General features: G+C 36.9%; 1 protein-coding gene across 1 annotated transcript in view; it reads right to left on the minus strand.

Moving 5' to 3' along the window:
* CEP192 (centrosomal protein 192) overlaps positions 1-17,505 on the minus strand; it is an 89,946-nt gene that overhangs the window by 19,652 nt on the left and 52,789 nt on the right. Inside the window, exons 33-44 of the mRNA XM_069778580.1 lie at positions 17,012-17,151; positions 16,790-16,882; positions 15,623-15,738; positions 12,772-12,948; positions 10,838-10,928; positions 9,931-10,107; positions 9,148-9,408; positions 8,813-8,931; positions 6,652-6,761; positions 4,119-4,260; positions 1,614-1,786; positions 1,130-1,253 (exon numbers count right to left, since the gene is read on the minus strand). Of these exons, the coding sequence (XP_069634681.1) occupies positions 1,130-1,253; positions 1,614-1,786; positions 4,119-4,260; positions 6,652-6,761; positions 8,813-8,931; positions 9,148-9,408; positions 9,931-10,107; positions 10,838-10,928; positions 12,772-12,948; positions 15,623-15,738; positions 16,790-16,882; positions 17,012-17,151 (1,723 nt within the window). The remainder of the gene's footprint in view (positions 1-1,129; positions 1,254-1,613; positions 1,787-4,118; positions 4,261-6,651; positions 6,762-8,812; positions 8,932-9,147; positions 9,409-9,930; positions 10,108-10,837; positions 10,929-12,771; positions 12,949-15,622; positions 15,739-16,789; positions 16,883-17,011; positions 17,152-17,505) is intronic.

A 17,505-nucleotide genomic window follows, 5' to 3' on the forward strand; every position in this document is an offset into this window, starting at 1 on the left:
TTATTATCTCGTTTTGAAACTGCTGTTCTCAGCACAGATTGAATCTGCAAGGAGTGGCAGATATCCTAGCCCTTCCAGAGAACCCTCTTTATTTTGTTCTCACTAGTGATGAGAGTTCCCCAACAATATATCCAGGAATTTACATCTACGTGAATATGGAATTACGTGTTTAAATGTATCACATCTTGCACAGTGATGCAGAACTGAAATTGAAGTATCTGCTTTGGGCAAACATCTGCAAAGTTAAAGCAACTACTTAAATAAAACTCAGAAAGCGAAACCTATTTTTGTGGAACTCGAGACTTTTTTTTTTTTTTAATATCAGAATAGTTTAATAACAGGGTCTTAAAAGCCTTTCTGAACTGACCTTAAAAACCCCATAAATTTAGAAGTGAGAAGTGGTCAGAACTTTGAAGCATTTTATTGTGAAAGACACTGCTGATGTCCGTGAGAAGTCTCATACACACAAGCGGTGATATTATGACTACTGTTCCAAAATACTGCTAATTAAGACATAGGTGATCTGACACTGGCTTGCCATTCATTTCATATCTACAGATATTAAGGCAAAGGTTGAGTGGCAAAAACCAGTTCTGGCAGAACACACAAAAAAACCCCACAATCAAGCTCTGATGAGTATCAGCACATTTGCAAAAGAAAACAGTTAAGTCCTCAGAAGAGAAGCATTCTATAGGAACTGTTATTTTGGGGTTGGGTTGGTTGGTTGATTGGGGGCAGGGCGGGAGGGAGGAAGAAGTCTTTTTTTTTTTTTTAAACACACAGATCATTTTTAAACAAAAAACTATTGTGAAAGGAGATTTTTAAAACTTAGGCTTTGTTGACCATCCAGCTCCTGGAAAATTATGCAATAATAGTATTTCCAGGCACAGAAAATTCCTGACGTCCAGATAACTTTCTCGGTGACAGAAGAACATTCCCTCTATACAGAACTATAAAAGCATAAGGTCCTAAAATACAAAAGGTAGATTTGCATGTTAGCTGACAAACTAAACTAACTGAACAAACTACAATAAATTCCTAAAAACTAAAATTCCTAAACTAACTAAAAATAAATTCCTCCAAAATCTCACCACACTTCCCCACATAAAGAAAATGAAAAGAAACTTACTCTGGTTCAATAACTCCATGTTGGGGGGTTACAGTAAGGCAGTGAGCTGGCCAGGAAAGCTCAAATGTCAACATCCTATTAGAACTGTTGACAATCTGTACATGCCCAGTGTCTGCTGTTCCACCTGTAATACAAGATAAAGCTATAAAAAGCTAACAAGTACAAAAATTCACAGAAGAGCCCAAGATTCAGATATGCACCAATTAAGATAAAGCATTTTCTGCCCTATTTTTACCTTCACAATGCTTTAAAATCTTCACAGGTATGCAGTGCCTATTATATGTATACACACACTGAGCACACTACCTCTGACACTTTAACCAAAACTGTGTTCAAACCAAGTTTACTGTTTAGATGCAAAGCTACTGCAGCAAGGTTATTGGCCAAGCCACATTTACAAACACAAAATAATTACAAACATAGTATGCAGTACAGTTATTTTAATACTAGAATGGTTATTTTATTAACTTTAAAAAATACTTACTAATAGAAGGAGGTGTCAAAGTCAAGTACTCAGGTTTTACAGCCCAAGTCCGTTGAGCATCTGATTTATTCTGAACCAGATCATCAGTTTTTACACATAATGGAGGACCCTGCGGTCCTTTAACAGGAAGAACATCCAAAGTTGCATTAATATGTCTGACAGAGTTCTCAAATCTGAAAATAAGATTGCATTATGCAGAAGTAGTAATAAAAATAACTTATGAGTACTTATAATAGCCTACTCCTAGTATTTCTCAAAATTTAGTATTGAAATACAATGTTCTTTACATGGGCCTTCAATTTAATTCAATTCTCCATTAAGAAAAAGTTAATTCAGCAGCTATATCATGTCACAGCTTTTTCACAGAATATTTAGAAGGGGAAGCTACCGTTCAGAATGGAAGGTACTAAAATAAACAATTATCTTCAGGTGATAATAAAGTAAAATGCTTTCTCTATACATATTTTATTCAGATTAAGAAGGTACTGCAGAGAGAAATCGGGCAATGCAACCTGTGTTTCAAAGACTGCTGGAGATCAGTAGGGGCCTCTGGAGATCACCTAGTCAAACACCCCTGCTCAAAGCAGGGTCAACTACAGCAGGGTTCTCAGGGCATTGTCCAGACAGGGTCCGACTTTCTTCACAGATTAAGACTTCACAATCTCTCTGGGCAACCTGTTCCAGTGTCTGACCACCCTCACCAGGAAAAAGTTTTTTTTCCTCATGTTTAAATTGAGTTTTTTGCATTTCAGTTTGTGTCCATTGCCTCTTGTCCTGTCATTGGACACCACTGGGAAGACTCTGTCGTCGTCTTCTTTACTTCGCTATCAAGTATTTATACACATCGATAAGATCCTCCACCCACGTCAAGCCTTCTCTGCTCGACACTAAACAAACCCAGCTCTTAGTCTCTCCTTGCAAGACAGATGCTCCAATCCCTTCATCACCTTCATGGCCTAGCATTTCACACCTTTGCTTGCAAAATACAGAGCAGGTAAGCTCAGGTATGAAAGCTAAGAAGCTGTTATTTTAGGATTCAGAGTATTTTCTTAAGTTAAAAGCTAACTCAAAACAAGTTTGATTTTAAATACCAAAATAAAAGCAGAAATCAACAATTCGAGAAAAAAACAGATAACTTTTGCTCCATACAACATTGTGCAAACCTACAGCTCTTCTTCCTATTATTTCTACTTCTACTTTCAATGCTTCTGAGAACCCTGATTCAGTTCAGGACAGCTGAACTAATACCTGTGAGAATTCATCCCTTAAGACAGCAATTAAACTAGGAAGGCAATTGATTCACATAATTCCTTGACACAGAATTTACTAACAGTCAGATTAGTAGTTAACACACTCAGGTCTCTTCTAAGAATTACAGTTTATTCAGAAAATGAAGATCCTCATAATGCTTAGCCAGGGAATAAATTCAAATCTAGAAGAACTGCTAAGGCTATCAAATGGAAAAAACAAACAAATGACAACCACCAAATAAGAGAAACATCCTATTTGCTGCTGCAGATATTTGTTTCCAACCTCTAGCTTTGCAATCCCACTACACCCGACAAACACCTTGCTAGCCAACAAATCTGTCAAGTGTCACACAGTGTTCAGCATCCGGAGTTCAACAGGTACAAGAAATTCCAAGACAACATCTACATATGTAAATGTTAAACACAACAAGACTAGGAAGGACCCTTTTGTCACCTGTGTAACAGGATCTTGAGAAGAAAAAACATGAAGATTCAAGAAACAACCTATGCAAATATATTCCTTATAGTGTTAAAGTTAACCCATCTTTATTTTCTTTTTATGCTACACTATCTTAGTAAGTAGGACTTGTATAGGATTTAGACATTTCTTTCCCTTTACAGGGCTCCAAATGCTACAGCAACCTGTCTATAAACAAAAGTGACAGGTCCATTTCAAAGACTAGGTCTCTGCCAGTCCTCCAAAGAAATCCTCCCAGTAACGGACCACTTCATTTGAGGGAGTGACGGAGGTGGGGGTAGCCTCAGCACTGATCATTCTTTTCATGAGTACAGTACACACCACATTGAAAGGCTGGCATAGGGGCTGGACAAGGAAAAGGCCACTAAGTCTTTGTATTGAATCTCTACTTCCATCCCAGACATCAAAAATTCATTACAAGGAATTAAGTGGTTATAGTCCTATTAGGACTACAACAACTAATGCACTTTGGAAGTGCCTATGGGGGGGAGGGGGGGGAACCAACACATCTCTTCAAATGAAGAACAGGAAGTTGCAGATGAAGTGAATGGTGTCAGCTGAGTGACTAGTTTAAAAGTTAACATAACAGTTTAAACAGTCTATATAGAGAAAAATTGCAAGAGCCACCTAGATATTCATTAGAGCCTTTCTCATTATGGAGCCAGCTCTTTCACTTGTAAAGTAACTCAGTTTTCTTCACTGACATTAAAATCTTCAGTGAAAGGAGATGCACTTCAGCTAGGTGTTATTTGACAGTTACCCTTATAGTTATATTACCTGTCTGATTCCAAATGACGTCCAGGAGACTGCTGAAATCCATCCCGATCCAAAGTGGAATATCCAACCACAGAAAGGATAACCTTACGCATATTTGCATAAAAAAGATGGATATCATTTGTCCCCCGTGGGATATCACATACTAAAAATGAGAGCAATAGAGCAATTCTAATAAGAACAAATCTATAACACTCAGAAATTACACAACAGAGATTTGGGATATAGACCTAGTTAATAATCTGTTTGCTAAGATATCCTGGATCATTCAAAAAATTACTTACTACAAATTCAGTTATCAGGCATAAATCAACATTAACATGAGATGTAACATAAATCTAAATACACACCAATTTTAACTTTTTAATTATAAAAGATATATATTTTCCACCTTGATACAAATGGTATATACTAATCTGATTCTATGCCAAATTAAAGTTAAGGTTTACTTTTTTTACCCTGACAAATAAGACTCATATATTCCTATGGCTTCACCAGAAGAGATTCACCTTGAGATAAGTTACTTTTCAATTATGGGATCCTGTAAAATATAGTCAAGTACATAGTGATACCTAGAAATGCACAAGAGGATTTTGCAAAGAATACTTGATCAGAATTCCTTCCCTCCTCTTTAACAATACATCCATATACAGACAAGATGCTAGTACACATTGCAAACTATATGCATTTTGATGACCCAAGTACAGAAGTCACAAAACTTTTCAGACTGCTTTAGAATAAATAGTTGCTAGATGTTAAATATCAATAAACACTGTCTCTGTTCAATTAGTAATTGAAGCATACTTTAGCAACTAGCAATATATTAGATCAGTATGTAAACAATGTTCGGTTAGTGCGGTAAACCACATTAGCATTAGAGAGTAGCTGAATCTGATAGCCTTTAGAGACAATGCTGCCACCGGTCCAACCAGCAGCAAAGTTGAGCATGTGTTCCAAGTAAACACCCACCCACACACGAACACACACAGAGCCAGCCACACAGACCAACCCAGAGAGAAACACTCAAACACTAACACAAACACAAAACAGTGCCAATGGCCTTATCCTGTTCCCTTCTCTGGCTGATGAGAATGAAGACTCGTTACTGGGAACAACAACATGGATCCCTCCAGCTGCTGACCCTGGACCATACCACACTGATGCATCAAGTGAGTAGAGTGGTGAAAAACTGACACCTTACTGTTTCAAACACTAACCTTCGTATGTCATTTCTTAGTAGGTTTTTCAGATACCTCTGTGGATTAAGGCAATAAGGAATGGAGACCAAAACAGGGATCCAGCTTTACATGAAAAGCAATCCTTATAGCCAAGGCATTCTATTCTTTGAGCATTTTTTCAGCATCATCTTTTTAACAGTATTTCATTTAAAAGGCCAAAAAGTAAAAAAGTATTTAGATGTTGAAAAAAATAACTTCTCACCTAAAAGAGCATCTTACAGAAAAGAAAAAAAAAAATCCTATTTCTTAATTTTAGGTACTACTATTAGTTCCAGCAAAGTATTTGAGTAAATAAAACAATCGTGACCAAACAGGGAACAATAAGCTATATTTCACAAATTCAGGAAAGTGCACTCTCAAAAAGAGAGTGAAAAACATTAGGATGCAAGAGGTAAGCCTTGTTTTCTACAGAAAGAAAAAAAAAGTTAAACTATCATTAGCAAAACTCTATTAATAAGGCAGTAAGAGATAATCAAGGATGCCTAGGCTCTAACACTGGCTTAGCAAATTCAGAGCATACTCAAGAACCCAAGTATCTTATCTTCACTAGGATTTCACCTCATCCAAGATGAATGATCAACAATCTTTACTTTTCCAAGTAAAGACAAGATACCATCAATAGGTAAAGAATCAGACTACAACATTTATTCAGTTGTAGTAGCCTTGCAACAGTAAAATCTTTCCATATGTGAATACAACTAGTTCAAGAAATAGGTTTGAAATAGTGCAGAAATAGTAAGCTTGTTCATGACACTTACAGGATTGAACAGTTGTGGTGGGGGGTGGGTTGGTTTGGTTTTTTGATGGTTTGGGGCAGGGCGATGGGTTTTTGTGGTTTGGGTTTTTTTTTTGTTTCGGGTTTGTTTTTTTTTAAGGACACCTTTACAATATACTGCATTTTTTTAACAAATACCTTGTTAACACAAGCAGAAGTACAAAAAAGAAAAAGAAGTTATTTAATTTGGGAAGGGAAATACATATTTTAATGTCAGCAAAGCTATCTGCCTCTCAATTTTCAGGTATAAGATATATTCTGTGTGCAACAAACTGAATCTGTCTCAATTGTTAGTGAGACAAATACTCTCCAAGTTTCATTTTGCTAGGAGAAAAGTACAGTAAAGTGTTTAAATAGACAGGCATTGAATGAAAGAAAGCAAGTTCCATCCAAATTGGGAATTTTGCTTCTACATTTATCAAAAAAGAAATAGTGGAAAAATAACTAGGGTTCAAGCCTAAAAGCATATTTTTCCACCCGAAAAAAAGTATTACATTTTTCTTTTAAGAAGTCACAGGCTTACCTTCTGTCACAAGCTGCTCCCCTTGAAATTCTTCATCAAATACAATGTTTCTCAATAAGCTGTTTTCTGGGATTATGTGTTTTTCTACCTCAGGTTTATATATCATAGCTCTGTTAAAGAGATAAAGAAGGAAGAGTCATTAAATCACACAAAGTATTGGAAACAACAATCTGAAAAGACAGATAAGACTGGTAAGAATTCAGCACAATTTTAACTTTATCATTTCTCGAATACACCAAGCTCAAATCTGTGAGCATTCATTTAAAACTGAAATCTTTTCATCATCTTAAAATGGTTAAAGAAATACCTGCTCTATTGCTGCACAGTAAAAGGGTCCACTGAAATACTGGCTACCACACACTTGTCTTTCCAAGATATTTGTTCTCTGCTGTCAGTCACACCTACCTAGATTTCTGATAAGTACATCAGGCATCGAAGTGATTTTTCAATCACTACAGGAAGCAGGAGAAAGCTATTTTGGTTGTGAGTTAAAGCCTTTTGAGGGGAAAAATTGACGAGTCAATGGCAGAGTGGCAGCAGGTTCCAGCCAACAGCAGGAACATGGAGCCAAGGAACATGACTGCAAACAGGACAGAGAAGACTGGGAGGCATAGGGGTATAAATAGACCCGGGAAAAAATGGGAAGCTACAGGTCAGGAAGAGGAAACCTGGCACTAAGATGGGGTCAGAGCCACAGAGGTGGAAAGAATACCTCAGCCCTACTAACTCTCAGGTCTAAGGTACTTACCAGGCTGCTGGCTATGTATATTTTTGGAGTGAAGAACTTGAGCCACAAGCTGGCAGACTAGGCAGATTACTCATTTCACATTCCTGCCCCTAAGTCCCAAATCACATTCCCATTCTAGTACCCAATTACAGAATGGGGCTTGACTGGCTTACAGTACTCAGTCATTTCAAGGACTCAGTATCTCTTTCAAATTATCAAGGGAGACTTCAGAGAAGCTCCCACTAAGAAACAACCAACTAGACCACCATGTTCAAGACCCAAATGCCATGCCTGCTGGCTAATAAAATCAGCAACAAATAATTTCACTCACACACCAATGTCCAGAGTCTGCATAAAAAGTTTCCGACACTACCTATACGGGTGCATCAAGCTTCTCAATGGGTTTTCTGCTGATTAGCAGATCAAAGCTTTTCCCTAAGTATTTCTGCCCTTTGAGAACATTCAATGATAGTGAGCATTGCCCAGACAAAAGAGTTGCTACAAAAATCAGTAACAAGAATCTTCTAAGATAAGCCAATTTTCTATCAAGAAGGTCACAAATGCAGCTATTCCATGAGCTTTTTAGTCAGTCATGCAGTTAAGTTCAGCTATGTTTAATACTTTATTTGGATAACAATAAATACAATGACTTTCATAAAGCTTCAGGCAATCACATTTAAAAGCAATAGTGAAATACTACCATTTTAAAATTTTGCACTGAATAATGATCATCAGCACCTTAGTGCTCTGCCTATTCTTAACATTTTGCATTATCACTATACACAGCACAAGTCAAGTGCCACTTACGTCATTAAAAGCAGAGTATGCCATTTTTATGCATTTGAGTCAGGCAAATTGAAATACAGAGTAACGTAGCCTCTATTTAAGCTTGGTAAGATACATTCTACAAATTCCCTTAGTGTGTTAATGAGCGTATGTGGATGTTATTTCTCTCAATATATATCTACTCAAACACTGTCTTTGTCAACAGAATTCAGCAAACCAAGATGCGAATCTTGTTCAAAACTTAATACTACTGAATTTCATTACTACTACTTTCATGAGCCTTTTCCTTAAAAATTAAACCTGGAAAGAGATACCAAGACAGAACACAACTCTCTTCCAACCCAAAAAAGCAAAAATTTTCCCCCAAACCCAACACACTTCAATTCAAGAATGTAAGAAGAAAATAAACCTCTTAACTAGGATTGTAGCTACAATACATAAACAAAACCACAAATTAACAAACAAAACCCCCACCAAACAACCTACCAGATGTAAGACATACTAAGTCTCTCCATATCATCACTGTCTTCTGGTTTGTTCTTGCTATTTTTGGAAGCATGTTAAAACTATACTCGTGGCAGCACACACCTCTAGTTTTAACTTTTTATTAAATATCTGTCTCTGTTACAATAGCAAAGTACATCTTACCTACGATACTGCTGCCTAGAAACTTCATCTCCACAAAAAAAACATACTGTTGATACCAAAGTGTTTGTTTTATGGAAGTTCTTTTCCTTTTCCATTGGATTCCATGTTATAGTAATGACCTGATAAAATAAATAGACAACATACTCAGAAAAAAAAAATTTGTTAGTACTAACATTTGGAATACGAGTCAACAGATTACTGCAATGCAAGTGAAACAGGATTTAACACAAGTTAAGTAAGATTTTAATAAAGAACTAGTAAGACACATTCTCATTGATTGCATTCATTTTAATTTAAATTAATAAAACTTGCTCAGAATCAGGTATTATACTTACTTCATGTGTTCCTTCTCTTAGTACAAACTTCTCTGGAGATACCGTCATTACCTGAGGATCCATAATTGTTTTTGTCCGTAGGTTTGCAAAGCACAATGCTTTAACATAGGCAGCCCGAGAACCTGTATTTCTTATGCAGAAGGAAGCTTTCTTTAATCTTGCAGGCAATAATCCATCCAGAGTTACCATGTAGCTATCTGACAGTTTTTTAACGTTTTCTAAAGTTATATTGCTTGTTCCTCCATATCCAGATAACGGTATCTGAGGGAAAAAAAAGAAAAAAAAACACAAAGAAACAGTATTTCAAACGAAAGAAAGCTTCTTACTAAACTTCTGCACAACTATGGTAAACTATACACAGAGTTACAGAAAGACAAATGAAAATGCTTAAAATGTGAACTGAAAAGACTGCAAGAAATAAGAAAGCCTAAGTTCAACATTTTTCAAGTTCTACTGAAAATTAATTTAAGGTCTACCTATAGAACAAGACAAGTTGAGATTTTTTGACAGTTCTAGAGTTAAAAATCTTAGGCTACTTCTAATACAGTATATAAAAATCTTTCTTCTTCCTTCTCAAGGGGAAAAATTGCATGCAAAAGTGACACTAATGTTCAAACTGCAAAATATAGCATCCATACAATCTTTAACAAGTATACAGATATGCATAGTGTACATCTTGAAAAGTTTCAGCTTTTTGATAGAAATAGCTAGTCAGTACTACATTTTAAATAATTATGAAAAATGTATGTTTAAAATTATTAGAAGTTAGGTTGGGACTCTTACAGTAAACTTAATTCCTGGCTGTGATCGAATCCCCAGCTGTTTGATTTCCAGCTTTGCAAAGAAGCAAGTTATTCGAGTAGGTGCAAACAACAAGTATATGTTAGTATCTTCTTTGGGACGGATTTTGAGTTCCCAATTACTAGTTAAGCGTTCTTCTGATCCAAATATACTTTGCAGCTATAAAAAAAAAAAAAAAAGACATCAGAAGTGAGTGACTACAATAGGAAAAACACAGAGCAGTAAGACTTACTTCACTAGTAACCCAAAATTAACTTCTTCAAAATCTGGATTAAGTCAGTTGACAGTGGCATGTACTTAAAGTCACAATGCTTAATATGCAACAAAAAAAAAAAAAAAACAAGTTCAAGAATTCCCACAATAAGCCTCTCAGTTTAGACCACAGAGTTTTTTGCCTTCAATGCACAAATATGGTAAGGCTGAACTTGACCAGCACTACGTTAATTCTCTCTCAGTTTAAGATTGCAGATATCAAAAAACCTCCTCTAGTTACAGTAGTTCCCAAAGGCTAATTCCAGGTTTTCATTCCCTCCCTCCCTCACGTACACAGAGTCCTTTGGAGTGAGGAATCCCTCCTGCAAGAAAGGCCACTGACAGATCACTCCACCAGGTATTGACTCTTGTATTGTTGTGCTACAGCAGCTTGAAGAGCTGTAAACTGAGCTGCAGTTTGCCGCAACAGTTACAGTTTCAGCTCTTCCTAAAGGTTGCCAGTGTAGCTTAAGCTCTGCTACCATGTCTATCTTGGCAGTCTCAGAACAAATACTCACTAAGCCTGCTAGTCACTGACATTTATAAAGGATTAACACTTCAGGGCAAAGACATTTTTATTGTAAACATATCGTGATAATTGTCATAAACACTAAAGAGAAATTTTCATGACAGTTACCTGAAAGCAGTCTTGATCCTGGCCTCTTATCAACAGTCTTAAATGTTGGGTCACAGACAGAGAGTCATTTCTTAGAGTTAATTTCTGCTGGCTGAAAAATATGAAGTTTAGTTATATTTTACAGCAAATATAAGTTAACTGCATAAATTTATTCATGGAAATAATGGAAATGTGGCAGCCTATTTTAAAGTCATTTCATGAAAAAAAAATCACCGCTTGGAACAATAGAATATCTTAGCTAGAAAGTTATTTCTGTGTTCTCAAATTTACAGACCTTACAACATTATACACCATCACACATCAATCCTCACACAGCAAAATAACCCCAAAATATATATAAATACAGCTTTTCTGAAGTTCAAGTATTGTACTTAACAGCTTGAACTTTTAAAGCAAGCAGCAGTTGTGTCAATACAAAAATTCCTTAAAAAACAAAAAAAACCAAAACCTTAAGACACAGTTATAATTAGATTATCCAGAGCCACTTAGTTATGCAGAAACAGTCTTGTGAGTAGTCTGGCCCAGATTCACTGGAACAGTTGTGAAGAACTAAATTAAGGATAACTTTTCCTTTTCATGTACTTTTCAACACAACAGTACCACAGAAAGTTATGGCCACTTGGCAGCATCAGGTTGACCAAAAAGTATTTTTTTTCTCTCTGATATATCCTGGCATTGACCAGGCTTCTGGTACTCAGATCCTTCCTCAACGAAGGGAACCTCTCCAGCAAGAAGAGCAAGTGCCTTTGTTTTTTGACTTGTTAAAATGACAATCACAGTAGGATGTGACAAGCTCTGAAGCTAGTTAAAAACATCAAGGAAGAGGAAGGATCATGCAGATGAAATCAAAGAGCAGGACAGAGAGAAAGCAAAGCCTCTCCCTGATTTTCAGTGGCAGGCACTGTTTTGTACTCTGTTGGAACAAAGATTCTACAAATAATTTCAGGTTCATAAAACCAATGGTGCATCAAAACTATTTTTCAGGAGGAACACAAAGTAAAAAGGTAGCAGCATACAGGGAAGAGAAAGTAATTCCCAAACACCAAACAGCCAAAACTACTATGTTATTAATACACTATCTTAACAAAACAGAAAAATAGGAATATAGCTATCAGAAACAGTTCTTGGCTACAAACATGGATCACATTTAAACAACCAGAAACTTTTTTAGATTCCTCAAAAAGTTCAGTATCAAAACAACAGTGGAGTAGTCTCTAAAATTAATACTTACTAGAAGTCCAGAGACCTGCAAAACTTGCAGCCTTTACATACAAAAGAAGCAAAGTATATCTACACAATTATGAACAGTTTTACTAAATCATGGCATACTGAAGCTGTAAACTTGAAACTAAAAAAGTCCAGACAAGAACTAGTCTGAAGGATAAAGTAATCATAATTAGGGATGCAATGGATTCTCCATCACTACAAATTTTAATATTGGAACACATTCAAATTCAAATAAATTAAGGGATGTTCAACAGCCTATGCTATTCGGATGGTCAAATTACATTAGCAGACTGGATTCTTCTAGTCTTAATGGATGAACTGAATTAAAACAAGCATAGAGATGTATTTCTATCTAGAGATAGGTGTCAAAAGAACCAACATAATTTTTCCATCAAGTTGTTTGGAAAATATTTTCCACTACATTTCTACTTACATAACACACTAATCTTACAGAATCAGGTATTACTCTAACAATAACCAAAGAATCCTGAAGAATACAAAAAAAGCTCAAACAAGATCACAGTTTGTTTCCAAAAATTACTTGCACAAAAAAATAATTGTAATATACTGCTTCTCTCGAGTCATAAAACAGCTTAGTTTATCACCTCTGGATTATTAATGTGAATAAGAAGTTTTGCTTCAAAGAAGAGCAATACGAAATACTTAACATGATATTCTATATGAATGGCTGCCCAATTTATACTTACACTGATGTTCCAAGTGTTACTCCTCCCCAGGCAATGAACTGCTTGTTGGAGAGAATGGGCGGGATGTCTGAGCAGCCAGCAGCTGTAGACACAGGTCTGTTTTCCTCAGACTCCACCTCACCTTTTATCACCACTTCATACTGAGGCCCAGATGGCAGCACAAGGATTTTCAAAGTACTTCAAAAATAAATAAATAAATTTAATCCCACCCCAGAACAAAATTAGCTGATGAAAACAAAACATAACTGAAAAAAATAAATTATAGATAGGCCTTTTTAAATTACCTTCTTAGGGGGAACACACAAATATTATTTTTTTTATTTTATGACAAAGGCCAGCTTTAGGCATAGCAAAGTTTAAATCCTTTGGACTGTAAATATGCATGCCACATGTACCTCAAGCAATCTTCTGAAGTATTTCATCTGGAAATGGTTCAGGTAAGTATTTCAGAGACTACAGCTAGGCAAATTATTTTTTTGCCCATGCTAACTTCTGATTATTTTGACACACTAATTTTGGAGAGAAACAAAGTCTGGCTGTCTCTACATAGATTAAAGAGATGCCTTTTGAAATACCTGCAAAATGTCAATGAAGTTTTACAAGTGTGAGATACCCTGAAGCATCAAAATTAAACTCTGAATCCTGTTAACAATGGTAGCATTCTAAGCCACAAACCCATTATTTTTTTCTCACTTTGTTTCCTGGGATTGCTATGAGAAAGAACACTGAGCCCACAGACAGGGAACCAGCCACCTACAGCTGGCCTTTCATGGTACAGTCTCTACCCTATAGGACACAAACACAGTGCAGATGACTACTGCCTTCTTCAGGCAGAAGAGAGAAACAGATGAATGAGAACACCAGGAACAGATTCAAATAATGAAGTAGAAAGAAATGGGCTAATACTGAATAGGAAAGCTGGACCTAACTAGCAAAGAAAACAGAAGAAACTAGACACACAAACACACAAAAAAACCACCCAACAGAAGAGGAACCAGGAAAAAGAAAGTGCTGCCTAATTAAGGGGGACAGAAGCCAACAGAGAAATAAACCAGAAGGCTAAATTATACCAGGAAGGAAGTGGAGATTTGACATATCTAACCAACGATACAGGAACAGAAGAAAAACCAATCAGAAAACCAAAACTGAAAGAAGAAAAAAAACCAAACCAAACCAAAAAAAATGAAAAAAAGGCATAGGGCAGGAAGGAAATTAAGCTTTTAAAGAATAGGCTGAAGCATTTGCTATAGCACAGACTCACTCAGAGCCAGGAATGAAACTCAAGAACCCCCATTCTATGTGTCACTGAATTCCTATGATGCCTGCTGACATACCCTGTGCCCCACGCTACTGCCTAGAACACTATCCTGGGCCTTGAAAAAGAGGCAGAACCAGAGGTAATCACCCGATCCCTGTCCCTGAGTGAGCTGCGAGATATGCGAAAAGATTTCAGCCATCATCCAGGTGAGCACATTATCACCTGGCTGCTCTGATGCTGGGATAACAGAGCCAATAGCTTGGAATTAGAGGGTAGGGAAGCCAAGCAGCTGGGATCCCTCTCCTTGCCACTGCTCCAGCTAGGGCTTACACAGTAACATTGCAATGAACTTCTCCCCTTGCTCCTAGCCTGGCTAGCAACAAGGGATTGTTGCTGCATCCCATCAGTAGGGAACATGAAATCTCATTACTGCTTTAGTTAGTTTATTAGTCTTTTTGGCAGCACTTGCAAGTGGACTGCAAAGTTTCCAACCCTACTGAGTACCCTGAGCCTGTAAAGCAAAGCAGTTATGTACAAGGCCATAGGAAAGCAAAGATTAATCACTTTGCATGCCCATCCATTAGGATCATACAGTCATTAGCACAGAACTTCTCATTGTTTATTTTAATGCACTGGGTAGGCCTAGTTAAGCTAGATAGTGAAGCTGAACATATTTTGGACCGATTCCTTTGTCTATTCTTGCTCTATTACAGCAGAGACTGGAATACATGTAACACAAGAGGAAAAGCTGCTCTGGAGAAATTAGTCTGACCCCTAACATTGCCAAAAAATTCCTACATGACACCAGAATGGTCACTTGAACCAATCAAGTCTATTTCACAGAATGAAGTTCAACAGGTACTAATGTGCAGAAACATGAATGTTTACATCTGCAAAAGGAACATGTACATTAGTGTTGTACAGGATTTACAGCTGAACTTTTGTTTATGGCAGCCAAAATTAATGAATACATTTGATCCTGATCTTTGCTTGAGTTTTTTCATATGTAAAATAGAAATAACATTTCTATTGTCTCAGTGGAGTGAAGAAGAGGGAAGCAACTGAAGGGGCTGCTAGAGATACGTATTTTAAAGCTTTGCTGTACTTTAGAAACAAGTACCATACAAAGGGTTTCAGGGACTTACTCCATTTATTTACACGAAACAAGTTTCAGGACATCTGTTGATCTGTGATGGGAAATATTAGCTACTCATTGTCAGGCATGGGAACACGTTGCCCAGGGAAGTCGTGGAGTCACCATCCCTGGAGGTGTTCAAAAAACATGTAGATCATGGCTCTTTAGGACATGGTTTAGTGGGCATGGTGGTGTTGGGTTGATGGTTGGACTTGATCTTAAAGGTCTTTTCCAGCCTAAACAATTCTATGATTCATTAAGCTATGTACAGCAACAGAGGCAGGTAATCTATGGAACAGGTGAACCCTAGTAAAAATCTACTTTGTAATGAATGAGGACTCTCATGAAATCAACTGAAGTCAAAGTTTCCCTTGTGGGTAAAACTTTCAATTTGTTCATGACCTTGAGGTCAAAAGTAGCTCTGTTTAACACAGGCAGCATAAAATCAGTTATGTTACCTTTCTGTAGTTGTTACATTTTTTGGAAAAAACAGGACAGTCACTGCTCGTTCTTCTCCAGGAAGAAGGAAAAGATCCTCAGGTTCAACAGCAAAGCAGCTGTCCTGATCTGATGTCTGAAAGTGGGTAAGGGGAAAAGGGAGGGTTGGTTACTCATTTTAAGGGAGTAAACATTTCTACAACATATAATAAAATTTGGTCATGCATCTGTTGTACATGCAGTTGAGACAATTCAAATACACCTGGCACCTTCAGAACTTTCCCATAACCCTGCACTAGTTAAACTCTTCTAAAGTTGGACACTCTGGTACAAATACCTCTAACAGAAGCATCTTAAGACATCAACTGTGCATACAACACTGAAGGGGCCACAAAGAGATTTAAAGAATTTAACAGTAAGTACAATGTGGCAACGGTACGCCACTAGTGAAGTAACATCACTAGTCTCAACAGTGGTACCACCCATTACTGGTATCAATTAGTATCCAGTTTCATCACATTGATGTGGCATTTGTGGTACTAGTCATGCAGCCTATTTCCATGGCCTCTGCTCCAAGAAATGATGGGCTCACAACCCTCAATTTTTTTTTTTTTATTTTTTTTTAATGTAGAAGGGGACCTTCTGTTGACTTTGAAGTGTGTCTACCTTTCAGTCTGGGACCATACTTTCCACAAATTCTCAAGAAAATTCAAGTCAAGTCAAGTGATCACATATCTAAAAAGAATTCGCTTCATACTTGGGTTGGCAAGATGTCCACTGAAAACTAATGCAGCTTCGTTAGAATAGAAAATAAAGAAGTTTCCCAATGCTAATATTCCTCTTTGCTCTAAATGAGCTTTACTCCACCAGCTACATTAACATCTGCTGTGCAGCACAGGATTCACTACTTTTACATATTTGTTATATGCTTGTTAAAATCTATTTGTTAAAAATCATAAAAGTATGTTTGTTAAAACAAATATAACTAAAGCTGGGTGACAAAACTCCCTTATGCTTTTTCCCATAACGTGAGCTAATCTCTTAGCTATCATTCATTCTCTTCATGTAAACTTGTAAACCTTTTGTCAAACCACACAGGTGAGCTAGGATCCCAAGGCTCAGCTCTAGTTTCAGTACAACATTAATGGCACAAAACTCATGATTTCAAGAGGGAGAAGCCAACCTACCTTAACTTTCAAATATACACCAATGTTTCCAGCATTTTTCAATGGTAGCTGCTGTTTGGCTGTTGAACCCACACTAGCAGACAGATGTATTCTCTGGAAAAAGTAAAGAAGTGTGTGCATATGTACATATATATACATATATAATAAAAACAAACATTACAAAAGAAGTAGGCTAGCAGAGGCAAACTATTATTGAAGCACACTTTATAAATACTTGCAAACCTGTAAGTCTTTTGGAGCATGTATCCTCGCTATTCCAGCTCTTGCTCGGAGAGGAATACTTTTAATCACACTGCTAGGTCCTGGACTATCCACTTCCACATCAACTCTTGCCAAGAATTCATCTGCAGGACCCAAGGAATCTAGGAACAATACCATGAGTAACAAAAGCAAGTAAGTCTGCTAGCAGCAAAGGCCACTCCTATTGATGCGTGTCTCACTTCAGCTACTATCCAATCTTAACATATTGATGTTGTGGTGATATTAACAGAAGCTCTCCCATTACCCTGGCAACACTTGTTTTTCTTTTAAATAAAGTCTCACAGGATCTTCTTAAGAGTTTTACCTTTCTGTTAAATGTGGCTGAAATTGTCTCTAAAGCAAACAAAAAAAAACAACTTAACACATTAGCCAACCTAGCTGATACGTGTAATATTTACTATTTAGGAAGCCAGAAAAACGTCAGAGATTTCCTCAAATTTCTTATCTATTTTGCA

Source organism: Haliaeetus albicilla, chromosome 3 (assembly GCF_947461875.1).
Source record: "Haliaeetus albicilla chromosome 3, bHalAlb1.1, whole genome shotgun sequence".
NCBI lineage: Eukaryota > Metazoa > Chordata > Aves > Accipitriformes > Accipitridae > Haliaeetus > Haliaeetus albicilla.